Source organism: Hypoxylon trugodes, assembly GCF_022578975.1.
Source record: "Hypoxylon trugodes strain CBS 135444 unplaced genomic scaffold F4822scaffold_7, whole genome shotgun sequence".
Lineage (NCBI taxonomy): Eukaryota > Fungi > Ascomycota > Sordariomycetes > Xylariales > Hypoxylaceae > Hypoxylon > Hypoxylon trugodes.
The window spans coordinates 2,421,936-2,447,199 of record NW_026250022.1 but is presented as its reverse complement, the minus strand read 5'-3'; the positions used below and the strand labels follow the sequence as shown (position 1 = coordinate 2,447,199).

The 25,264-nt window shown below is 45.4% G+C and overlaps 8 protein-coding genes across 8 annotated transcripts; 5 read left to right on the top strand and 3 right to left on the bottom strand.

The window, feature by feature from the left end:
- Positions 1-480: 480 nt before the first annotated feature.
- F4822DRAFT_431678 (uncharacterized protein) lies at positions 481-2,024 on the top strand (the record flags this gene model as incomplete). Its single annotated transcript, XM_051461515.1, has 3 exons — positions 481-691; positions 838-1,737; positions 1,813-2,024. 3 exons carry the CDS (start codon positions 481-483, stop codon positions 2,022-2,024), a joined length of 1,323 nt encoding a protein of 440 aa, XP_051312584.1.
- Positions 2,025-4,782: 2,758 nt separating this feature from the next.
- F4822DRAFT_431677 (glycoside hydrolase family 5 protein) lies at positions 4,783-6,123 on the top strand (the record flags this gene model as incomplete). Its single annotated transcript, XM_051461514.1, has 2 exons — positions 4,783-4,957; positions 5,015-6,123. 2 exons carry the CDS (start codon positions 4,783-4,785, stop codon positions 6,121-6,123), a joined length of 1,284 nt encoding a protein of 427 aa, XP_051312583.1.
- A 959-nt stretch (positions 6,124-7,082) lies between these two features.
- Positions 7,083-9,339, top strand: F4822DRAFT_411299 (uncharacterized protein). Its single transcript, XM_051458840.1, has 2 exons — positions 7,083-7,959; positions 8,099-9,339. Exons 1-2 carry the CDS (start codon positions 7,627-7,629, stop codon positions 9,074-9,076), a joined length of 1,311 nt encoding a protein of 436 aa, XP_051312582.1. The 5' UTR covers positions 7,083-7,626; the 3' UTR covers positions 9,077-9,339.
- A 224-nt stretch (positions 9,340-9,563) lies between these two features.
- Positions 9,564-13,438, top strand: F4822DRAFT_411297 (DUF699-domain-containing protein; the record flags this gene model as incomplete). The annotated part of the gene is made up of 4 exons (XM_051458839.1): positions 9,564-9,648; positions 9,718-11,881; positions 11,946-12,691; positions 12,747-13,438. Coding segments are annotated over exons 1-4 (3,137 nt in total), but the record flags the coding sequence as incomplete, so codon positions are not given.
- A 188-nt stretch (positions 13,439-13,626) lies between these two features.
- F4822DRAFT_445044 (HAD-like domain-containing protein) lies at positions 13,627-14,206 on the bottom strand (the record flags this gene model as incomplete). Its single annotated transcript, XM_051463327.1, has 2 exons — positions 13,627-13,956; positions 14,012-14,206. The coding sequence occupies 2 exons, from the start codon at positions 14,204-14,206 to the stop codon at positions 13,627-13,629; spliced, it is 525 nt and encodes a 174-aa protein (XP_051312580.1).
- Positions 14,207-15,202: 996 nt separating this feature from the next.
- F4822DRAFT_445042 (G protein-coupled glucose receptor regulating Gpa2-domain-containing protein) lies at positions 15,203-16,487 on the bottom strand (the record flags this gene model as incomplete). The annotated part of the gene is made up of 3 exons (XM_051463326.1): positions 15,203-15,607; positions 15,659-15,891; positions 15,945-16,487. The coding sequence occupies 3 exons, from the start codon at positions 16,485-16,487 to the stop codon at positions 15,229-15,231; spliced, it is 1,155 nt and encodes a 384-aa protein (XP_051312579.1). The 3' UTR covers positions 15,203-15,228.
- A 3,502-nt stretch (positions 16,488-19,989) lies between these two features.
- On the top strand, positions 19,990-21,278 carry F4822DRAFT_445040 (uncharacterized protein; the record flags this gene model as incomplete). The annotated part of the gene is made up of 2 exons (XM_051463325.1): positions 19,990-20,614; positions 20,688-21,278. 2 exons carry the CDS (start codon positions 19,990-19,992, stop codon positions 21,182-21,184), a joined length of 1,122 nt encoding a protein of 373 aa, XP_051312578.1. The 3' UTR covers positions 21,185-21,278.
- A 652-nt stretch (positions 21,279-21,930) lies between these two features.
- F4822DRAFT_431671 (uncharacterized protein) lies at positions 21,931-23,909 on the bottom strand (the record flags this gene model as incomplete). The annotated part of the gene is made up of 8 exons (XM_051461513.1): positions 21,931-22,196; positions 22,276-22,403; positions 22,466-22,577; positions 22,631-22,860; positions 22,935-23,012; positions 23,067-23,259; positions 23,312-23,388; positions 23,443-23,909. The coding sequence occupies 8 exons, from the start codon at positions 23,907-23,909 to the stop codon at positions 21,931-21,933; spliced, it is 1,551 nt and encodes a 516-aa protein (XP_051312577.1).
- Positions 23,910-25,264: the final 1,355 nt, after the last annotated feature.

Sequence of the window (25,264 nt, the reverse complement as noted above, 5' to 3'; positions counted from 1 at the left end):
AGTTTCTTTACTTTTAATTTCACTAGGAGACGAGAATCAACTTTTCCTAAAACCTTTCTTTTCGTCTATTATCTCCAGGTCTCCTTTTCGGCTTTCCTACCAAGACGGCCCTCAGAAGGCTAGATAAATTTACAATAAAGGTTAGTGAAATTTCCCACACTGTTTGTTTGCTCAATGATGTTATGACCACCAGAACTGTTTCTCCTATCACAGTGCGTGTATACCATGCCCCATCCGCAGACTATTAGGTGATAATTGATTTCGTATCTCTCCCAATCCCCAGTACACTCTTTACAATTCCCATTCACCTTTTCTTTTCCTTCTACTTTCCTTCCAACGATCCTTCACTTCGTTGAGAATACGAAATTCTACGTCCTAGACAATTTTCACTTGTTACACGTCGCGCCTCACACGCCTTTCGTCGACATTCTACACAATCCTTAATTCATTCTCAAATCCGTAACTCATCTCGGCATAGCAATGGCTCCCAGAGCCCCTACCTCACGTCTCGGTGGTGCCAATTCGAGCACAAGAGACAACGATGACTTCGAGTTTGTACTCCTTCGCCGGTTCTATCCAGCCATCCGACCTGTTGTCTTCCACAAGATCATCCCGGAACTACAAACCCTATTCAACAACTACAAGGCTATGGGTTTGGTCAACGACAATGACAACCTAGCTATCGATAAAAGTAAGTAAATCCCAATTAAAGTCGAGTCATATCTTATTACTGTCTTAGTTAATGGCTTGACTCTTAATTATCCTGGCCGCTATAGTACTATTTCCAAACAGTTACCTTGATGGATGGAAATATTAACTAACATGTGTTTTCAAAAGACAAGGACATGAGTAGCTCGACTTGGGACCTCAAGATGGCCTTCCAAGCGGTTTATCTCAAGGCCTATCCGGCTATCCAAAAGGCTATTACCCATTTGGCCGCCGGCCTCGGTGGACCAGTCATTATTGATGACTATGCGGCAGAGTGTGTCAATATTGCTGCGGGCATAAGCCAGAAGTACACCGAACGGTACACTGGTAAAAATCGCAACATACAGGGAACGATCATACCGATTCAACAATTGCTGATTGAGAAAAAAAGCCCTGACACATTCCCGAAATTCGGACGCCTCCCGACAGAGCTGAGATTGATGATTTTGAAGTTCGCCGTTCGTGCGGAAGACCGAATCGTCACAACCAACCATCTGCGCCGAGTCAAGAAGGCCCCCTGCCCTGTCCTTTTCCTCGTGTGCAGGGAGACCTACAACTGGTCCCAAGAATTCTACCAGAGAATCCCGCGAGGAGACCTTTGGAGACCCGCTGTTCCTACCAATACACCTGTCAGAGGACCAATCGTTTCCTTCGAGACCGATATCATCGATATTGGTGACTGGTATCGCTGGTGGAAATTTGGTGGCGGTCGTAAGGATAGTCAAGTACGAAAGTGTCGCCGCGAAGGTTCACCTCTTCCTCGTACTTTCGCAAGCATCGAATCTTTCTCTCAGAGAAACAAAATTCGCCGAGTCGTTCGAGGACCCACAAGCAACTACCTCAGACTATCCGAGATGCTTTTCTACAAGAACGCACGCAAGTCTGCCATCAAATATGTAGACGTGGATTCTCTTACCAAGTACGACGACTGGTGTTTCCAGTGGGCGAGTGAGTTGGAGGAAGTGTGGTCCTTGGATTCCACATACAACGAAGTTACAGAGATAGAACGACCTCTACGTCTCTGCAGGGGTAAGCAGCATCTAAAACCTTCATCTCTTTAACTTTTCCAATAGATTAATCGATGGCTGACTCGAGATGCTATAGTGTTCCCGCCCGTTGGCAACGAACCCTGCCCATGCATTCTCTGTGCAAAGTACGACCACTTTGGCCAAGAGAATGTGCCTTACATGAAGCCGGCACCCAAAGATGTCAAGGGACACGAACTTCTGTTCAATGAGCACGAAGTCCCCGTCCAATGGCCTAATGACGTCCCGACTCCCTTTGCCTTGAACCCCATTAGAAATTGGGTCCGCTAGGTGTCCTTCACTGGAACCGTTTTCTGGGTTTTATTCTACGTCCGATGGCTATTTCTGGTTTCCTAAACGCTTTGTTCTTTGTTTTCTTCATACCCTTACGCGGATAGTTCCTCGGTGTTGTCTTCGATACCCCGACGACAACGGTTCACGATTAGGATGACCGACGACTACGAGTAACGATGAGATGATTTGCGAGATGAATCGTCAACGCCATTTCATTTGTTGATGTGGCACTTTCAGGGGAGTCAGGAAGGATTCGCGGTGGGGCCTTCGCCTTCTTCGCTTGATACCACCTTCATGTTTTTTTTTCGGTTGTTTTCCGGTGTTTTCTCCTTTTTTTCTTTCTCTCGGCCTGTCCAGAACAGGTTTTCGAGAATACAATAGGGGGACTATAATGTAACGGTCAGCAAGACCGTAATAGACTGTCCCGGCCGTCTCTCACGCTGCTGAGGACATTTGTTGCCTTCGCCTGCCTACGTAAACCTCATGTTGGAAGTTGAGAATTCGCCTCGTACGATGATTCCTTCTTGACTTGACAAATTCTAGGTAGGCATAAGGGTTGAAGTATTCCGATAGGAAGGGATACTAGATAGATTCTCCGAGAAGAGTCCATGATGATTAATAAAAGCTGATAGCAATCATTGAAGTGCCACTGTCACCCGTCGCGTGCCTGAAAAGAGGGAGTAATTAAATAACACTATATTTTTCAGACTGCCTGCAGTTCTCTACGTGTCATTTTTCATAAATATATCATCACTCATTCCTAATCCAAAAGCCAGGCCGATTTAAAACTACGACGACCGTGAAAGGGGTTATTTAGTTACTTTTCTTGCAGTTTTCCTGGCACCATTTACAGATGCCAGATTTCGCTTCGGCTCCAGAATCGCATCCTCCCGGCTTACACCTAGGGCAGCGGCAGGCTTTGGGATAGCCCTCACCTTTGCGATCCACGGGAGGAGCTGTATTAGTCTGGAGAGTTTCTTTGGCCATTGTGGTTATTTAGAACTGATGGTAGATGCGCTGTGTACTTTCTGGTTGTGATATCAAAGTTAAACGTGGAGTGAATTGGGAATTCGAAATTAGAAGTGATCCAGGTAGCTTAGAGGGACCAGCCTGTACGCTACATTCAATTTCCATACCGTTCTATAACTATTACTAGGCTCCTCAATGCTGCCTCCGTTTGCTGGTATGCAGGGAAAATGTAAGGCCACTGTTACGATGAATATCGGTAGTTATTGCTTAGGTACCTAAGAGTAGGATGTACAGTGTCAAGAGGTGCCTCGTACTAGCACTGATTCATGGCTAGATATATCTAGGGGCAGGCTTGGCTATGTAGTCGAGCCACGTAATTGAGAGTTCTTTGTGAAAACCACCTGTGTTCTCGTCAATGCTGAATTAATATACTTTCCTTTCATTCCTTCTCTTATATTTCTTTGTCCCCTTCATTTACCGAGCTAGTTATCCTTGCGCGATACCGCGTACCCTCCCCCTCCTTATATGTGGTGGGACTACTGTAAGTGACGAAGACTCATTTGAGATGGTCCAGAATGGATGAGACGAAGGAGAATATACAATGACGTTAATCTGTAATACTTCTGGATCGGCTATTCGATATGCTAATTCTCAAGTTCCGGGCGTGCCGGTTGTGGGAATAGCACAGGACGGACGTAAAATCCGAAGGTCGCAGATAGTCCAACCGCCCAGCCCATAATGTAAATTTAGTTTGTAGAAACTGCGGTCCTAATTGAAGAGTACATTCCCCTGAAAATATTTGAAAAAAAAAAAAAAAAAAAAAAAATTAAAATGCTTGCGCTATGTCTTTGCACAGCTTTGCTTCAGGGCTCATAACGTATCAGAAGATCATCGTTGATTGGTTCTTAACGTGCGCCCGTGCTCTTGCGTAGCATATGATGCCGCTATAACCATGGTTTAACGCCCCTGTAATTAGCGATAGGACCTTGTATTTGGTCACGATAGCACGGATGGAATTGAGGAGTTAGGCGTCGGCTTGTAGCTGAAGATCAACGCTGTATTTACTTGGTAATAGGTACCTGATAGTGCTAATAATAGCTACCTGATCTCGCTAGTAGGGATGGCTTTCAGCCTCTCGATAGTTATATCCTTATGTAGAAGGCTGCTGGCGTCATCACTCTTTCTGCTCTATAGGGCGACCGACGGTATATAATATTGGTACTACCGGTTCTTAACCAGCATTAGCATTACTCGTAAGTTGACCGCGAATCAAACGCCTATTCTCTAACGAGTCAGTGATTAGACGGGGACTTTTTAAGCTTGAAATGAAAAGAACTGGAAACGATCATCACTGAAGTCATCTGCTCTTAGATTATAGTAATTGTTATTGATTACGAGAGAATTCTTCGATGACTTTATTTCCGTTTATTGGTACGGTCGCACATTCTGAATCATCTTGTTTAAAGAGAAGTCTACGAAATATTAATAGACATGTAACATTATGAAGAATATTGAATGATCGTACATACAGATACCACGACGGGGTACTCGGCCTCACACCGGTCTAACGTGTGCTCATTGTCAGTAAGCTCAGCTGGACGGCCCTATGCACGGTCGTTTCGTCAGCACCAATTAGGAAGGACGAATCCGTCGAACGAAGCTATGGCTTGCCACCTTAATTAAATAGGAAGTGATATAATAAATACGATGCCCTCGTTGAAATATCTAAGTATTCATCACACTCCACCGGCAATCCATTTGGACTATTCCAAGTCCCCAAGTCAAGATGTGGTACTCACTTGTTTCTTTGATCCTGCTTGCGCATACCGTTAGCGCATGGCTTCCTCAGGATCGCGACCTTGCTGCGTTTAACCAAACACTCCGATTCGAGAAGCTTGGAAAACGCTTTAAGCCTTCATTACCTAATGGAGTCACCAAGATCCGAGGTGTCAACTTTGGTGGTGGGTTGATAGAACACCCCGTTTGTGGAAATGCACTTAGTTGATTGACAACTCTAGGATGGTTAATCTGCGAGCCATGGATGATGGCTAGCGAATGGAGCAAAATGGGATGCGAATCATCGGATGTGTCTGAATTCGACTGCATGCGAAACCGCTACAGTGGTTCTAACCGTGACGCTGGCAACAAGGCTTTTGAAGAGCACTGGAAGACTTGGATCAACGCCGACACGGTACAGTCCGTCCATGATGTGGGCTTGAACACCATCCGCATCCCGATTGGCTACTGGTCGTATACCGACATCGTCGACACGTCTAGTGAGCCCTTTGCCGACGGAAATCTCATGTTGCCCTACCTCGACGCCGTTGTTCAGAAGGCTACTGACTTGGGCATGTACGTCATCATCGACCTCCACGGCGCCCCGGGTGGTCAACAGCAGGATGTATTCACAGGCCAGAACCCGAATCCCGCCGGCTTCTTCAACGATTACGACTTTGGCCGTGCTGAGAAGTGGCTCACTTGGATGACCAACCGTATCCACTCGAACCCAGCGTACGCCTCAGTCGGCATGATCGAAGTACTCAACGAGCCAGTCTCGAAGCACGACAGCGGAAACCGGTACCCAGCCCCGGGCGAGGACCCAGGTCTAGTGCAGACATACTACCCCGGCGCTCTCAAAGCAGTGCGCGACGCCGAAGCAAACGTAGCCGACGACAAGAAACTACACGTACAGTTTATGTCAAGCAAATGGGACTCAGGTAACCCGCGCGCAAACTCAGCAGTCGCCAACGACGCAATGACAGGTTTCGACGACCACAACTACATCGGCTTCGCTCTATCAAACACAGGCGACCAGTCCAGTCTAATGCACAGCGCGTGCACGGACTCACGACTCGTCAGTGGCCAGGACTTCCTCGTCACGGGCGAGTGGAGTATGACCTCCGGCGCGGATTGGTCCGATGCGGATTTCTTCAAGAAGTTCTTCACCGCTCAGCAGCAGCTTTATGAGAAGCCCGGTATGAGCGGTTGGATTTATTGGACTTGGAAGACGGAGTTGAATGACCCTAGATGGACTTACTCGCATGCTACGGCACTCAAATATGTACCGACAGATGCGGCTGGGCTTGAGAATAATGTATACCAGGACGTCTGTGCTGGGTTTACGTAGACCATAGGTTGAAGAGGTGGTACTAGTTGGAGATTCTTTGTTCTTCGGCTGTGATTTCCCCTCAGATAGTAATTTAGTGGATGTAAATGATGTCGGTGGCTTGACTTGCTAGTGAACCGACTTTTCAGCTTCGGATTTCGAGTGTATTCAACTAGACAGGATCGTATGGCTGGCACCGTGCGGCATAATGCTCGCACATCTTGTTAACGACTGAGTAAATCGCACGGAACAGAAGCCTAGAATTCTAAGATAATCCTAATCTGTTCAATTGTTCGTGTTTGGCTCCGGGCTCGTGTTGGGAGGGTAGTATAAGGAGGAGCAGTAATTTTTCGGTAGGATATGCGAGATTCGGTAGTTGAAGAGTCGCCGCGAAACAAAGAAAAACAAAATCATAGGAAGGTCGCAAGAATGTACCTACTATAGAAGGAAGAATAGTTGAAAATCATACAGTACTCTCCTTGATGCTAAAAAGCATTCTAATCGACTATTGCCTTGGCGGCGTACTGTTCCATGATATACGAACTCTCAAACAAAAATGTCTCATTCTCAACGGGGTTTAAATTGCACTTCTGGAGAAAATGGGGGCGGTGATTAGTATGTCTGCAGGTGTACACTCCATTGATTATTATGTAATCGATTGGATGGCCAATCATTATACTAGATTATTGCCTTTTGCCATTGATTTGTCTATGATTACTTAGCTATACATACATATGTATTACACAAGTTCTAGGCGTGCATATGGTTTCGTCCCGACAACGGGACGAGTCCGTGCTGACGAAATCATGGCGTTGGGCGCTGGTTCAGCTCTGTCGATCCTTCGGACTTTGTTAGGTAGGCTGAACTAATGAGGAACAGATCCGCTGTTACAATATACTGATGTCTTGCGGATTAAGGTGACAGAATCATTGAGAATGATTGGAAATCCATCTAAAGGGTTTTATATAAATGGCCGATACTATAACTTAGGAGAAAAAAACTTACTGGGTAAAACAGATTTTTGTTATAGTGGTTGAATACGATCTTCTTTCATCCGGAGGCCACCAACTTCCCAACATCGGTCCCGGCTTGCTGGTCCCCGAGCCGTGTGGCTTATAGGGACTGGCTCACCAAAGTACAACTAATCTAGGGAGAAATATGATGTTACCTTAGGTACCCTCCCGACTAAGAATAGGTTAGATTAGTGGCTGCGTCGCAATCAATAGGAGGATTAATGGGATTAATGGGGGGTGTCAAGTTGGTCCAGGTTACCATCACAGTGCTGACGCCGACCACCACCTTGTCTTGTCTAGGCTCTCTGTACGAGCGCAAACCTCTCAGCCTATCACCTTAGCGAGCAATAATTATGCGGTCGACTGACCCGGCTTACCTGTAAAAAAACGTGAGTGAGATTAATTGTGCTCCAAACCTCGACTTTTTACTTCTTTTCAACCTCTATCTTTTGCCTTAAGTCGATGACCGAAAATCCGAAATAAAGAACGAATACCTTAGCCAGCTCGCGCGATGGTGCTCAAGAAAAAAGAAGTGTATACGGTTATAACACCGATCCCCACCTTCATACCCCGCCAGTTAGCTATCGACATCCTTCATAGCCACGGTGAAGTCATCACGCTAAATCCCCTCGTTCTCGAATACAAACAGATTAAAGCACCTCGCGATGCTGCCTCCGACGAATATTTCTCAACATGGTACGAGATTCATGAGCGCATTCAGTATATCCCTGGTATGGGAAAGTTAGGGTCTGGCAAAATCACTTTCAATGGCTGCTTTCATGATCTTCCGTGGGGCCTTCAAACGCACATTTACGCGCCGATGGGCGTAGACCTTCGAAACAAGGTGAGACTTATCCGGGGTTATTTATTACCTTTTTATGCCATTTTTCTATGCGAATCGTTCCCCGTGTAACAGAATTTACAATTCCCGATTGCCCGCCAGACGCACTGAAAACAGTACTCGCTAACTAGGGGTGTTTTAGTATCGCATCGGCGGTAACCAACCTGGCGTCGAGCCACCAGAGCAACAAGAGATTGGATTGGCTGCACTTGGCGCGCCGAAAGATGGGCTTTACTTGAGGGAAGATATTGAGATCCGATGCAACATCACTATGGTTGGCATGGTAAAAGCGCAAATGAAGGCAGCTAGTAAAGATATGGTAGAGAGGATCATAAAGAAGGCTGAGCTACTTGATGCTGGCGTATTACAAGCGATGATTGAAGATGGCAAGATGAAGACTTTCAATCCGAACGACAGTACATACGCCGGTAGTGTAGGAGGGGGTTTGAAGTCACCACCAATGTCGTCGCCGCCGGGAAGTCCGTATCAACCGCCGATGTCGCCGTCGATACCGTACCAAGTACCGCGACCAATGTCACTACAGCAAGGGGGCAGCAGACCCGGGACATCAAGTTCGCTGGGTTATCCTGCGCATTGGCAGAATCAATTCCAACAGCAAAATGGGTATGACCAGAGCAAGATACATCAGCAATACGCCGAGCTACCGAATTCGCAAGCACCAGTGCCCAGTAATCAGAACGTTATCATGGAACTACCGGGTGATTTCCACCATCCTCAATCGTCGCCGCAGCTACAACCACCTAACCCATCACCGACATTTCAACAGCAAGGTCGGAATTCACCGGCATCAGTTCAATCTCATTCGCCCGAGTTGAAATCCTGGGGTTGGTCTCAGGGCCAGCCAAGCCCTTCGTTAGATAGTTCACGGCCGACCTCATATTCGTCAGATCCGGGCAGTGTCGGATACGCCTCTCCCGGGCTCGATCACAAGGGCTTTGCGGCTGAGCTACCCACGCACCAGGAGACGACAGAAGAATACCACCAGCAGGTTGCACATAAGCCGGATCCACGTGGTAACCAGGGGTACGCTTACAACCCGGCGGATTACGCCCAAGTTCGTCGCCGATATGGTAGTCTACGGCGCAGGGGAAAAAATTAATCGGTTAGATGGGGCGTTTACTTGTACGATTTTATTTCTGGGCCTGGCGATATCGAGGTTCCTTGGCGAGATTCCCTTTAGTTTTCTAGGATTGTTTGGCGTTTTCTATATGATGGGCTCTGGGAATATACAGGATTCTAAGGTCGCGATGATTTTGATGTGCCTCTACTGTACGGTCGATCGATCTCAATTAAAATCTGTTTAAGAACTTTTGATACCAAAATATCTCTTCTGATTAATGAATTCAGTATTCTTCCATCTTACTCTGCGATACTCTTCGTCGTGGCCTGAAGATATTATGCTTGTAGCAAGTATAAAAAATTATTCTTTTATCAATGATGGGGTCTTAGTCTTATGGGGGTGCATAGTGGATACTATATGATTACATAATGCATACTAGCTCTCGCACTAGTGGGGTTACCGCTCGGCAGAATCGCTCACCGCCTGACAGAACAATAATTCTTAGCAACTTTTTTTTTGCGCCGCGAAAAAAAAGATAGCGAACCAAGTACATGAATTACCGGGCTTAGAGGATCGAGGGGATAGCACGACAAGATGGCGCGAAAAGCTGTGTAAGTCCCATAAGGAAATTTAAACCTGTGAGCTAAGGATGCTTATATACTAACCGGATTGTTCATTAGGGACTCGCGCATTCCCACTCTCATCCGAAATAACCTTGCCGAGCATAAACGAAGCTTCTTCATCGTAGTCGGAGATCAACTGAAAGATGCGATCGTTAAGCTACACTTCGTCATGTCCAGCATGGACTTGCGCCAAAATAAATCCGTGCTCTGGGCCTATAAGAACAAGCTCCTTGGCTTTACGAGTCATCGGAAGAAGCGAGAAGCCAAGATCAAGAAAGAGATAAAACGTGGAATTAGGGAAGCGAATTCCGAGGATCCGTTCGAGCTATTCGTTTCGCTGCACGATGTTAGATATGTCTACTATAAGGAAACCGACAAAATCCTGGGTAGGACGTTCGGCATGTGCATTCTACAAGATTTCGAAGCCCTTACTCCGAATACGTTAGCCCGTACCATCGAAACCGTCGAAGGAGGAGGTTTAGTAGTACTTCTACTGAAAGGAATGGATAGTTTGAGACAACTTTATACTCTTTCCATGGACGTACATTCGCGATATCGAACCGAAGCCCATCACGACGTTGTTGCGAGATTCAACGAACGTTTCCTGCTCTCCCTTGGCCGGTGCGAATCTTGTCTCGTCATTGACGATGAATTGAACGTCCTACCTATATCTGGAGGCAGAGGGGTGAAGCCTCTACCGCCCGTGGAGGAGTCGAAGTCTGCCGAGCAAATAGAACTGGAAAAAATGAAGGACTCGCTTCGAGATACACAGCCGATAGGATCCCTGGTTCAGCTTGCGCGGACTAAGGACCAGGCGAATGCATTGGTCACGTTCGTTGATGCAATTGCTGCAAAGACGTTACGAAATACCGTCTCGTTGACAGCAGCCCGTGGTCGTGGTAAATCAGCAGCATTGGGTGTTGCTATCGCGGCTGCCGTGTCTTACGGTTACAGTAATATCTTTGTCACATCACCCTCTCCAGAAAACTTGGGTACTCTGTTCGAATTCGTATTCAAAGCATTTGACGCCTTGAATTATCAAGATCACACAGATTATTCAATCATTCAATCAACAAACCCAGACTTCAAAAAGGCGATCGTTCGAGTCAACATATTCCGCAACCACCGGCAGACCATACAGTATATACGACCACAAGATGCCCATGTACTCGGCCAAGCGGAGCTTGTCATTATCGACGAAGCGGCGGCAATCCCATTACCATTAGTGCGAAAGCTTCTAGGGCCTTATACGGTCTTCATGGCTTCAACAATAAGTGGTTATGAAGGCACTGGACGTTCGTTATCATTAAAATTGATAAAGCAATTGAAAGAACAGGCTGCTACTACTGTGGCTCAGGAGGGCGAAACCCGAAGCCCGAGGTCTTTGAAAGAAGTTACGCTTGCTGAGCCGATACGTTACGCGAGAGGAGATGCAGTTGAGAAGTGGCTAAACTCACTTCTTTGCTTGGATGTGATCCCTTCAAAACCTAAGAATAACGTATTCCCAGATCCCTCTCAATGTCAACTTCTCCACGTCAATCGCGACACTCTCTTCTCTTTCCACCCGGTACCGGAAAGATTTCTACGACAAATGGTGGCCCTTTTCGTGACTAGTCACTATAAAAATACGCCAGATGACATTCAACTAATGAGTGATGCTCCAGCACATGAGCTCTTTGTTCTAACTTCTTCAGCCATTCAAGAAAATGGTCTTCCCGAACCCTTGTGTGTTATTCAAATAACACTCGAAGGTAATATTAGTAAGCAGAGTGTGATGGCAAGTTTGGACAGAGGACAACGGCCCGCCGGTGATTTAATTCCGTGGCTGGTTAGTCAGCAATTCCAAGACGATTTTGCTTCTCTTTCTGGAGCTCGTGTGGTTCGAATAGCTACTCATCCCGACTGTGTTTCAATGGGATACGGTTCGAAGGCACTTGAACTTCTGATTAACTACTACGAGGGCAAATTCATTAATTTAGGAGAAGATAGCGATCTTGCAGACAAGGGGGCCACCAGCAAGGCCGCAGATGTTGCACAAGGCGAGAGCGGTGGTCTTCTTAACGAGGATATCAAGATTCGAGATATCGACAAGATGCAACCTTTATTCTCTAGGCTAGCGGAACGTAAGCCGGAGGGTCTTGAGTATGTTGGTGTGAGCTACGGTTTAACCCAACCTCTTCACAAGTTCTGGTCGCGCGCCCAATTTATACCAGTGTACTTAGTAAGCTTCTACGCCACTATTATCCATGTCGCATTTTGCAACCATCAAAACTGACAATTCGCAGAGACAAACGGCCAACGATTTAACTGGCGAGCACACATGCGTTATGCTTAGACCCCTTAAGGACGACCGGGAATGGCTCGGTGCTTTTGCCTCTGATTTCCACCGACGTTTCCTAGCTTTGCTCTCCTACAAATTCCGCGACTTCCCATGTGTCCTCGCGTTAAGCATAGACCAATCTGCAACGACGGGGGCCCAGTTAGATCCGTCAAACCAGCTTCCTGAATTGACCAAATCGCAATTGGATAGAACCCTAACACCCTTTGACTGCAAGAGACTAGAGTCATACGTTAGAGGTGTATTAGATCATCACGCTATTCTTGATCTTGTGCCCAAACTAGCAGATCTCTACTTCACAGGTCCCCTCAAGCCCAGCATCAAGCTCACAGGTGTACAGCGAGCTCTACTCTTAGGAATTGGTTTACAACGAAAAGATATAGGCGCGATATGCACGGAGTTGTCCTTGGAATCATCGCAAGGTCTAGCTATGTTCATGAAGATCATACGGAAGATTACAGCGCATTTCTCATCATTAATATCGTCAGCCGTCGAGGCCGACATGCCTAAATCGGATGCGATCGGTGTTAGTCGAGAAAATGCTTCCGGAATTCACGAAGACGAGGTGGTGGATGATAAGTTCGCCCCTCTAGCAATGAGCCTGGATGCAGAGTTAGACGAGGCCGGAGATGAAGCATTACAAGAATTGAGGGCAAAACAAAGAGAGCTCATTGACTCTCTCCCTCTCGACCAGTAAGGCTACCCAATGAACTGAACAAGTATTTGCGATATACTAATTTTGCTTTAGATATGAAATTGAAGGCGATGCACCTGGGTGGGAAGAAGCAGAGAAGCAGGTTTTGAAAGCCACCAAAAAGGGACAGACAAATCCAGTCGTCAGCGTAAAGGCGAAGCAAACTAAGAGGAAAGCTGGAATGACAGCGGCGGAGGTCTACGACGAAGCATTCGGAGAAAAGAAGCATAAGAAATCTAAAAAGTCGAAAAGGAGTTCAGATGACTAAGCTATGAGACAGCTATTGGTGGTGTAAAACATTCAGAAGTTGACGAGTCCAAGACGGCAGACTCGTGCGTATATATCGACGTCGGGGAATGATACCATGTTTTATCTTATTAACGAAGTCATTCACGATTATTGAGAACCCAAGGTTCTCTGAACAAAACTTCAATATTTCAAACGGAATCATTGCGTCGACAACTCAGCACATGACAAACCGCTCCTTTTTTATAATGCTGACTAATCATACAATCTTGGGGTCACCTCGAGCCAGTCGTTATAAAACGCCAGTACAAAAAAACTACGACTTTAAATATGCCATTAATTATAAAACATAGTAAGGCACAAATCTCAAGAAAATTGACACGCTAGCAACAAGATTTAAAACACATTCCATTGCACGATTATCTACGGCGTAGCTTCCAGGTCATGCTACCCCGTCACACTAAGTAGAACCTCAGCCAATCAGAGGCATTATCCTAGACTAAAACGGTAATTATCTCCAGGGAATCCCCGCAGGTTAGCTACCATTTTCACCATAACTATAGCGCATATAGTGACCAAGCCCCCTGAGATTATAGCGTATTTTAGCGCTCATAATCCTGCAATCGCAACGATTAGGGCGTGGGAGGAAACGCGGCCTCACGACAATTTATTCTATAAAACTTCTACTCTATACCACATCGATTTCCAAATGTTTGTTGTGCTCTCCAACACTCTCAGCATTCTCCGACGAGTTCAGGAATAGATTTCGCAAACTTTGACTAATTTCAACCAGTGGCTTGTCTACTAAGACCCCATGCATACCAAGACTCCTAGCAGCGCGGATATTCGCAGCTCGATCATCGACCATCACTATCCAGTTAGGGTCGATTCCAATGGTACTAACCACGCGTTGGAAGAAACCTATATCAGGTTTTTGCATCCCCAAAGCCCCTGATATAAAGATAGAGTCGAACATAGACCATGGTAGCCCTCCGCGTTGGACAATCTCAAAATGCTCCTTTTGTGGAATTGTTAGACTTTTATCCCGCATTCACTTGGCGAGAGATACATACTCGTGAAATGTTTGACATTATATATAACTTCAGGTTCGGATCCGATTGCTTCAGTTCCTGAGCCACCTGGACTAGTTCTTCTCCAACGGTCAACGACTTTAATATATGGTCTAGGTCATTCTTAACGGTTAAGCTGTCCAAACCGACAATCTTGCTGAAATGCTTTTTGGTGTCAACTAATAACGAGCCAGCCATATTCGGGGAGGGCGCCACATTACCTCACACGCTTCATCCAGAGATATGATACCGGAATCCAGATCACACCAGGTTTTTGAGCTCCTGAGTGTCTTTAACTGACGGGCCGAGATAAAATTGCCGCTGTGGGGGTCCCAGTCGACCAGGACACCCCCTAAATCAAAAATGATAGCTTTAAGTCCAGACATGTTCAGCTAGTTGTGTGAAGAACTACTCACTTAGACACAAGACAGTTCTACTTGCCCTTGGGTTCGGTTTTAAATACTTTCTGTAAATCCCAACCTTAACTTCGAAAATGGATAATGCTTCGCATCAATAGCCGTATCTGTTTCAATTTGGCAATAGGGCGTGATAAGAACACCGCTCTTTAAAAACGGCAATAAGTCATATTATAGCTAAAGTTACACGAGATTATAATCGTCAGCTTACCACCTAATACATGAGATATATTCTACCAGATTGTCTATCGTGAATCAGCAAAAAGGGTTGTAGGTCGGTGAGGACGTGTAAGTAACCACGACAAGAACCTCAATTAGACAGTTTCAAAAGGTTATTCCAAATAATATTTTCTAATTTAAGAATATCGCCATGTTTGACAAGTTTCCATTATCCTTTGTCAGTATCTGGATACTCGAGTACATCTTCTCGTGTAAAAGCTACTTATCCTTAGGAGCATTTCAGCGCTTTTGCTTTTGGTTGCAATTCATTTTATTCTTCTGAACCCCACGGATCGTCATCGACCACCACAGAGGTGACTTTTATCTCATGCGGTGTGTTGAGAATTCTTACGTTGGATTCCATGCCCGATTTCAGACCAGATTCGGCTAAGATATAATATCACAATCAGAACCTTGGCAGTTAACCTAGAAAACATGATATAAGCTATAAATACAATAGGCTATTAAATAGTTGTTACTTATTATGGTATAATACATTTCGTATATAGGTGAACCGTAAAACAAGGGGTATTCCAAATCCATGATAAATCATATATGTTTCGTTTTGCATCACTCGGTTCCCATCTATGGCTTATAGGCTTCTGCAGTAGCATAGTACTCCTGCATTCCCCTCTCACCATTACTGCTCTCCAAATCATCCATTTCAATCTTAACGGTCCTCTCCATCTTAATACCGCCGATACTTCCAAACCCATTACCGGCTAGAATGCTATCTGTACTGCTCTGTCTCTGGAAGCCAGCATCCTTCGCGCGTAGATTTCCGTTACCCATATTCGGGTCGGGCCGGCGACCGTAAACGTTCAATTCGTCGAATAGTAGTGCTCGTCGTGTTATCGTATATAGGATAGTATCCACCCAACCGGAACATGTGAAGAGAGCTCCGGCAAATAGGTAATATTCGTCGGATAGCTGATTATTTGACATACTAGCCATTCGTCCAGCGCTATGATAGTGTTAATTTCGAGTAATAATAATTGAATCGAGGGGTGCTTACGCTAGAGGAAGACTCAAAAGAGTATACACAATCGCGTACGCCAACATGGCAGTTCGGGCCCTCCGTAGAGTTTCGACACTGCGGCTGGGTACCATGATGGCGTCAGAGTTCTTGGCGCGGAAGAGGTAGTAGAAACCCGTGGCGTAAACGAGAATAGAACCGAACTCGACGATGAAAATCCATATATAATGAAGGGAAAGTCGTAATCCTTCATTGTCTACTGATATCCAGCACTGTATTTCAAATTAGAAGACAAAACTTCAATTAATTTTGGCAGGGGTCTTACCCAGACTCCAGCTCTCTGGAATACAAATCGTCCACCGACAATTGGGGCGAGTGATGTAAGGAGTATGGCGAAAACCCAAGTTCCAAGTATGCAGCAGATGAATATCTTGTGAGATAAACTTCTGGAAAGGATTACTTGGTATGTAGTGTGGATTGCGATCGAGAGGACGAAGAAAGCGCTCGCAACGTCTCCAAGCTGGATCAACCAACCCTGCGCAAAACATGTCCCATCAGGTCCGATGATCTGGCGCTCCGCCACCCAATGGAATGATATCAGAAATCCGAGTGATTGGAGGAAATCTGCCAGAATAAGCTGGTAAATGAGCACGACCGACTGATTTCGACCGACGGCACTAGCATAATGGGACTTCCAGGTAATCATACGCCACGTAATGAAGCTTAAGAGGGCGGATGTGAATATTAGCGAGATCGTGGCGAGCGTTCCGATGGCCAAAAGTCCATTATAGGTGCTCGAGTCCATCGATGGGAGACTATTAGGCTCCTCGTAGTATTTAGAGGGGATTCCATCGCTATGGGTCGTCATTTTCACTCTTTCGGCTGTTTGTAAGATATCGCAAATTGATGACCTGCATATGATTAAAGATTAAACCGAGACGAGATATCATAACGAACCCGACAATAATGATATGACCACAGAATCCTGGGGCCCTGAAAGCCGCTGGTAAGAATAAGCTTCTATATGGACTGGTCTCGCGCAGGTCCCTCTACCAGTTAGAGTAATGAGAAATTTCCACTGGAAGCCTAGGCAAATTTTGCCTAGCAACTTTCAATAGTTGAGTACTAATAGCAAGCTGTTAGATCTAACCCCAGATCTCACACAGCGGAGAAGCTCTAATCGTAATAACGTTGTGGATTTCAAGTAGTCTAGATTGGGAAAATAATGCACATGAGCACTGGGGTGGCGAAGAGAAGAAGGCCCCCAAAACATGACTTGAAATTCAAGCCCCGGTGAGTGTTCATTGGTGACTGGGGGACGGTGTACGTATTTTCAATATTGTATTGACCTCATCTTGTACTGTAGTACTATCGGGCCTTTGAAGACTTGTTTTGGCTAACGTTTTGTATGCAGTTTTGCAGTCCTAATGTTCGGCCAATGCTACTTCGTCATTACACCAGATCTTCGGTTTCATGCGTTTCCTTAGCACTTACATCCACATGGCTCCCCAAGATGCTTATATGAGGGTCCGCTAGTGGAGATGGGCAAATGACCGCGGTATCGTAGTCGGCACTTAGCTCCAGGGTATGACAATTAACAACGTCTAGCTCCCTGTTGAGGAATTTTCAGATAAAGCAGCAACCCCTAATGGCATATGTACACCTAAACATAATACCATCGACTCCCCCGTCACATATTGGGGTGGATGGATTGACTGCAACCCTTCCACACAAGGGAATGGAAAGCATATAAGAGCAGCTGAAAATTAAAAACGAATTCCCCGGGACTACCCCAATACATCGCCGCACCAATCTGAAAAACACGTGGTGAATAGTTTTACGCCAGAATTTTGGAGTTGAATTATGCAAATCATTAAACAATGGGAATCCGGATGTAAGCATCCAGGATAAGAACGTTCATTAAAGAGTGATCAGCTCCAGGGGTTGACCTTCGTCTCCATTCGGTAGTCTCCGGTTGACCGAGTCATCACCGCCACAGCCCTTATTCATGACGGTCACGAAACCTCAACCCGATAGAAAATTAATGCTAACAATTAATCAAAGCTACTATTGTAGTCTAATTGTGACATCTAGACGGTTGAACTCAAAGTAAGAGCCTAACATCAAGCCCGGCGAGAGCTAAGAGCCCTAAATCGTAGCTAGTATAGATGAATATGCTCATGACCGGGGAAGGAGATAGCTTTCTTTCCGGCAAGCTTCGCGCCCCTAATTCCCATCGAGACAGTTAAGTTCCAGGTTATTTCGTGCTCTCATCCATAAGTAGAGCTTTCCGACTGACAGATGAAGCTCCCATTTTCCATTAATCCGGAGCCCCACATTATCAGACCTCTCTCGGTCAGGAATTTGACCATCTTGGGTTTAGGGTACCTGAGACTTGTTGATGACCCCGATGGACAAGGGCCTAGATTTCGACAATACGGATGTTGCTGTGCCTGTTGGAGAAGGGGTAGGAGCTTCTCCTCCCTTTTCTTTTTTTCTCGAATATCTCGGTAAATGTGGATCCTATGACTACAAATTTGCTCTCCATGATGCGGCTCAAACTCACCAAGCTCGGCATTCGGTGATGTGAATGGTCGCTGACAACTGACGCTATCTTTCGGGTGGGGAGCTCTAAGCAGGCCAGATCGAGATACAATATCATAGTATGAGTGTATCCACCAACTAGTCGTTTCATATGTAGGTACGTATATATAATTCTCTTGATATATAGGCACGTGAGGTTTAGCCCGTTCAATAGCAGCATCCCGAGAATGACGTTCACTCAAATATATATACCACGGCTTACCTCTTACCACCTAGATGGGTTCTTAGCTAAATTGCGGAAGATATTCCGTGCTTAGAACAATCAATACCGAAATCATGGTGGATGGCAAATCCCCTGTCCGACTGGAGCTGTGGCTGAAAATACTGGAGAATACCCCTGAATCGGGTCCCTTCCCGGCCTAGACAGGTTAGACAATCCGACATAGCACCGGAAATATGCCAGCAATTTCTGAAGACAAGCTTTTAGTATCCGTACTATTATTTTACTAATCCCGAATTGAAGAATGGTAGATTTTTTTAGTTGATCTCTGTTGATGATACCTACTGGATCCTTTTCATGACCAAAATGTAGTTAGTGTTTGGTCCGAATCAATGTTGACAATGGCATAGCAGTAACACCATTGGGTACTACTAAATGCCAATTACGTGATAGCCAAAGGACAAGGATTTAGCAAGAAACCCATTAAACAATCAGGGATGGTCCATCTATATTCAGATCGTCAGTATGTGCTGACATGGGGTAACACGTGACATCCTCGACCGACCTTTAAGGGTTAACAATGAATTGCTCTCGTAGTGGAAGGGATTTTACCTTACTCGTGGTCGCTTTAATCGGATTATGGATAGTGTATATATCGATACATACCACCTAGATAATCTTAGCTTGACGGAGTATCTTAATACGAATCACACGAGCCGCCATCTTGGTAACTAATGAGTATGTGGAACTGGAGACTAACTCAATGACTCCTAGGCACTGAGCCTAAATCAAGCGACTAGTGAGGCACGTACCATATATATTATGATAAAGACCTAACCTATCACATACGACCATAGGATCTAGAAAATTCAAGATCCCATCCACTCTCCCATAGACAAACCAAATACCACCAAACCAATACCTGGGTCGGTGACGACCAAGGAATCCTCGGTGTTGTATGTTATCTTTTGTTTCTTTTTGCTATTTTCAAATTCCCAATCGCTCAACTCAGGTAGACGTTAAGTATTTACGTACGGCCAGATAAGGATTGAGGCTATCTACATATGTAGGTACATACAGTACCTAGATATTTGAAGACTTATGTATATCTCTAATATCGCGGCCATATTAGCTTCCTTGCATCTATCAATCCTACGATAATGCTCTAAAATCATAATTCGTGAATCAGATATATGGAATAAGGGGCATGAAACGGGACTAAAATGTTGTCATTCATTTATCATCGCTTACTAATATGTAGCCACAAGAAAATCAAACAAAGACATAAGTTTTCATTATTATACGTGCACCTCTAACATCTAGTTAACAATATGTGTATCGCTCTCAATCTTGAATAATTTTTGCTATTAATATATTCAAAGGTATTGTATTACTAAAAGACTATGTTGAGTAGTGTAACAAGCCAGCAAGTCGAAATGCGAATATAAAGTGAAGGTGGGAATATTTCTGCCTTCGACGTAGTAATAAGTTATAGACAAATATCAGAGAGCTTTTATCCAGTCTGCGACGAGTGGTATAGCTTTCTTCTATCCGGGTGCATCAAAGTTCAAATCCAGTGATATTCCAATTGTTTTAGATACTTATCATGGGGTACGAAACATCCAATAGCGCTTTCGAGCGCTCGCCTATTGAAATAATCACCCAGATATTCAAGGTTCTAGAAGACCCCAACGATATCCACTCACTGCTACTTACATCTAAGACGTTATACAATGTTTATTCTTGTAACAAGCACCATATCGCCAGAAGTCATATCTTCCGCTTGCTCGACCCAGACGACTACAAGCTAGCAGTCATGGCAATCGAGTCTCGTAAGGTTGATCCTCTTGACCAGAATTCTCTGACGGAGTTCTTTAACAACTACGTCCACCATGATGAGTGGGATATCGAATTGTTCCGGATGGGGACCGTTCATCACCTTCCCGAACTCATCACTGCTGCTTCACGTCTAGAACATTATGGTACTAATTTTAGGGCAGGAGATAGTGTAATTCATGATTCGCCCACAGAAAAGGCTCGAAAATTCCGTGCCTATTATATGCATGAGATAGGAACAAATCTCTTCCATCGCTTTCCCGATCCGAACCGGCCACCTTTGATAGAGGCCCCGTATAATGAATGGGTGGTGAAATTCTGGGCAAATTTCTCTCCGGCGGAAATCGTTCAAGTAGAATTAATTAAGTATTGGATAAGGTGGAATCTATTTGACGGTATGTGTTCTGGCCTTTTATTACCACATTCGTCCAAAACCCCCCCACAAGTACTGACTAGGTGAAACCGCAGTATTTGAAAGGCCTGATAACCACGAGCTAGTCATTTCGTGTTTTGGTGAGCATTCCATTTTAACTACTGTACCGCGGAGGTATCTGGGCCAGTTCCATCGATTCGCAGAGGTTGCTGGCATTCAGAAGCTCTACAAATGGCATATTTCAACGGAAAGTGAACCCGACAGTCTTCGGTACGAATGGTTGCGTTTTAAAGATGAACTCAAAGAGAGGGATGGGGAGGAAACCAACGACTCCTTTGAAGCCGTACCATGGGAACTCTACCGGGAAGCCATAAATCGCGGCGGCTCGCGCTTCCAAGCTGACCCTGAATCCAGCAGCGACATATTTTGGAACTATACCTGGGATCAATGGGGCGACTATAGGATCGGTGACGTTGACGGTTACGATGTTTGGCCCATGTTGTACCTATTTCGCCATTTTCGTGACAAAGCCACCATTGAGCGGCTGCGAAGAATTAAAGAAGGAAGGCCATGGTGGGCCGCATATGGATGAGCGTATCGGGTAGACTACATGTTTCGTTGTTTGGGGTTAGTTCTGTAGGTAAATTATGGAGGTACAACAATACCGACTGATCGACAAATACCTAGACATTGGCGCAGATCTACTTGATAGAAATTACTGGAAAGCAAGCAATCTAGCATATAGTAAACGTAGACCATCACATAATCACGAACAGTTAGAAAATCAAGCTTAATTATATGATAAGAAAACCAAAATCAAGACTCGCTAGATAATGCTATCGTAAGAAAAATTAGGGGGTATCATCGAACAATCTGCCTCTCATCATGCTATTCATTCATATCGTTAAAAGGGAAAACGTAACATAGAAAAGATATCGTGAGCGTCGTGGAATCGTGTGGTTACTTTTCAGAACTACGTTACTGTCGTATGATGTCGTGTACCCATGAAGAGAAAGAGCGTAGAATACCCAAGGCTGTATGCTACGTATGGATTGTGCCTGTCGTGTTGTTCGCTCCCTTGCCCTAGTTAGGAGAATCAAGGGGGGCTTAATTGTGCGGTGAATTTTCGAGTAATTAAAAAAATATGCGAAGATGAAACTTTTCAGAAAAATGCGAGGGGACGTGCGTTTTACTGGGACGGGCCGTGGCTTTTTAGTTGTTGCGAACCCGAGCCGCCGCGATGTAGTGATGGTAGCATCGGTATGGCATGTTGTGTCGGGGTGCTGTTTCGAGGACGTAACGTCCTCTTATCCCTCTTATTCGATTCGGTTGGTCCTATTATGCGTCCGGAGAAACTACGTCGTTGATATCGGTCGAGTCTGGGACGGCCGACGAGGAGGAAGCGCCGGGGGATGAGGAGAACAGCTCCTGGAAGCGTGTCGCAGCCTCACTCTTAGCGAATGCAAGCTCAAACGCGCCGGATCGTCCCTTACGCTGGTTCATCGGCCGATATTGTTCGCAGAATACGTAAGGCTGGATGTCGCGTAGCCAGATGCGGCGCGAGGTCTTGCGGAGGAGCCAGGAAGAGGATACGTTTGGAGGAACTAATAGCAAAGCACAATTGTTAGTGTCTGGTAGCCACGTAATAAGGTTATGAGTGAATGTAGTCGAAGAGTTACATACTGAATGCAGTCCATACAGGGCATGCCCGCAGTTTCCCCTCCCAGACGGCAGCATGGAGACGGCAACCTCCCGTGACGGCATCTTCGAATACCATAAGGACATGAGGATAACCATCATCAATAATTTGCCTATAAGGTATATGTTAGCCACCAGATCGTATTGTAGCCAATTAAATATTCCCGTAACTTACGCTTGGAAAAGTCGCCGCTCTTTGCGAAGGTGGTATTCATTAGGGTTGATGTTAAGCGTGAGTTGACTTCTGACTCTTAGGCACAGGAATGTGCAGAAGAAAAGCACCATTTCTACGCCTCATTAGCAACAGCCATCGTTTTGTTCGGGAATGAATGATACTAACCTTCCCAGGTCAAGAAAGACAAGTTCGCCCAAGGCTTGACCCGTTGTTCATTGCGACTCCATCTAGACAAGTGCAGCATAGAATCGCTCTCTCTCCGAATGGTCAGCTCGTGTACACCATGTATGGAAACCCAATTTTGGCTGCCGACTTTCGAACGTATGAGGAGAAATGGTGCCTGGCTCCTTAGTTGCAAGAAGAAAATGACCGAGATGCGGTCGCTATCAAATGATCTTGAAAGCAGTAATTAGCATAGGTGCACCTCAACCAGCAGAACCGCGAAATGTAAGGATGAGATAGCAATTACCTCTTCACTAGGATCTTAACGTCTCGCGAGAGAGGTGGGAGATGACCGAGCATTTGTAAATGGCCAAAGGCGTCCGAACTGTATTATGTCAAATCAACCCTGATATAAGGTATCCATAGGTAAAGGACTTACCGTCCTTGGCTCTTGAATTCCCTTCGGGAAGTCAATGGCTGGGTGAAGATCGCCTCAGCCCAGTGCGAATTCTGCCCCATATCAATACCACAAGCCCCGGAATCAGGACCTGGGTTACCTACCGTCTCCCGATTCCAGAATTCCAACGCCTCATCCCGCCTAATAAGGTCGGTTCTTATGGGATCCGGCGGAGCTATAAACAATTAGACCGTGCATTCGTAGTGAGGTATAAGGTAGGTACTGACGTATGTTTCTAGCTTCTCGTAATTGAAGAATGCGGATCCGCAGTGACTCCATTGCGTTCAGGTCAAAGTTTGGCGATCTAGGTCGTTAGAAATTAATCATCAATCAATTACAATAATTTGAGAAGCCTTACCTTCTTAGAAGATCCTCTAGCAATCCCAGGAATTGATTATACATGATAAACCTAGCTGGTAGAGTCGTGCCCGGCAGTTCATTGGTCATCTTATGGTACATAGTTCTCCAACGATGCTCCTTATCCATTGACTTATCCTCGTAATATGACATTATGTCCATTAGGGTCTTGCAAAGACACGGGAGGATGACATTGAGGTAGTCGAAAATAGTGGGTAGCTGGGCAACATTAATCTGAGCCTGCTCCGCAAGATCTCGTAGGAGTCTGCTCGTATTTTGGATCTCCCCGATGATCCCATTTAAGTGGGAGTGAAGTTTCTCTGGGAGGGCATTTCGGAGGCCTTGAAGGTGGAAGCCGACGAGATCGGCGCGGTCAGCCTCATGGAAGCAGCCATTGAGCAATTGGGGGCTGAGCTGTAGAGCCGCCAGCCTGGCGGGAGTTCGAGTGCGACGTAGAATAGGTTCCATGGCGAATTTAGTAATACTTATAATCCCATGATGACGAATAATTAAGATATCCCACACCGAAAATTAGTTCTTCTGACCTCTTCCTCCACAGCCACCACGGGTCCACGCTTTGTTGCACACCAGGCTTAGCGCTGTTCGGGGAATGTCAGCCTCAAAGAGCGAGGGAAGAAGAGAGGAAGATAAGTTATGATATCAAAATTTCAATGTAATATCGTCTACGAGTGCCGGTATTTTTAATCGGTACTCGATAAGCACTGTAATGATCGTCGTCTCCGCATAAGGCGAGCCAGTTGGCTATATGGGGATAGGAAGCTTGGGAGCGGATACAATCACGAACGGTTAAGTAAAGAGGAGATTTAAACTGTACCTATTATGAATTAGAAGCAATAAGAATCTTCTCCGTGACGGATGCGTGCTCTGTGAGTCTCATATAACGTGAGTCCGGAGCCCAACTGAGGTGGGGTGATGTGTTAGGTATTCATTCCCAACAAGAGAAAGTCTCAATCCGAAGAACGTCGTGCATGTGTGTGTGGGGATAATATGTATCGCTGAAGATAGAATATTGAGGAATTAGATATACGATAACGAGGCCAGAAAGATAAAAAGCCAGTAGAAAAAATATGATAGTTGGATTTTATAAAATATCGTCTTGGCTTGATATAAATGAGTTGTTTAAATAACAACACCGGAGTCAAGAATATGCGAGAGAAGGAATTAGAAAAAGTGACGATAATCCTTTGCTCCGAAGAGGCAATCCATAGAAATTATGGAAATTAGTTAGATCCAGCAAAGGAATCAGCCGACGCATGCGTACATAAGCGTGAGCGAGGAGGAAATTTTGGCGGAAAGAAAGAAAACGAAAAAAAATAAAAATAAAAATAAAAAGAGAAGAGGAAAAAAGAAAGTCAATTGGCTAAGCCGACCTCTCGGAAGTTTGCCAGTGTAGGTAGGCAGTCTAGAAGTGAGTGACCTCTTAAATAATTTCTTGAATCAAAACTCAAGTCAGAGATTGCCACGAAGCCTGGCAGCAGAGTATATGCATCAGGGATTGGTGGAGCTTGCCCATAAGGCCGGATCAGGCGTAGAGCGGCCATGGTGCTACCATGCTCACGGCGCGGAGAAGGGAATACTTGCATGAAGTAATATGCAGGGAACAGAGCGGACTGGACGAGGGACGAAGGAGGGGAATGTCATGACGATGATTGCTGAGTCGCTTGTTTGTCTGCGACCTGGCGCGGGCCGGAATTGATAGGCGACACATGACGAAAGAGAGTATAAGGTGGCTTCTGACTTGCTATGGCGTTTTGCTAAAATTGTTTGATGTTGCCGCTCGCTTTGTAGCCGCCGATGTGTAT

What these genes read in the sequence shown, in the direction of transcription:
- F4822DRAFT_411299 (XM_051458840.1), top strand. Translation starts at nt 7,627, where the DNA reads ATGGTGCTCAAGAAAAAAGAAGTGTATACGGTTATAACACCGATCCCC. An exon ending in GCGTAGACCTTCGAAACAAG is followed by an intron (nt 7,960 to 8,098) that starts GTGAGACTTATC and finishes GGGGTGTTTTAG; the next exon opens with TATCGCATCGGCGGTAACCA.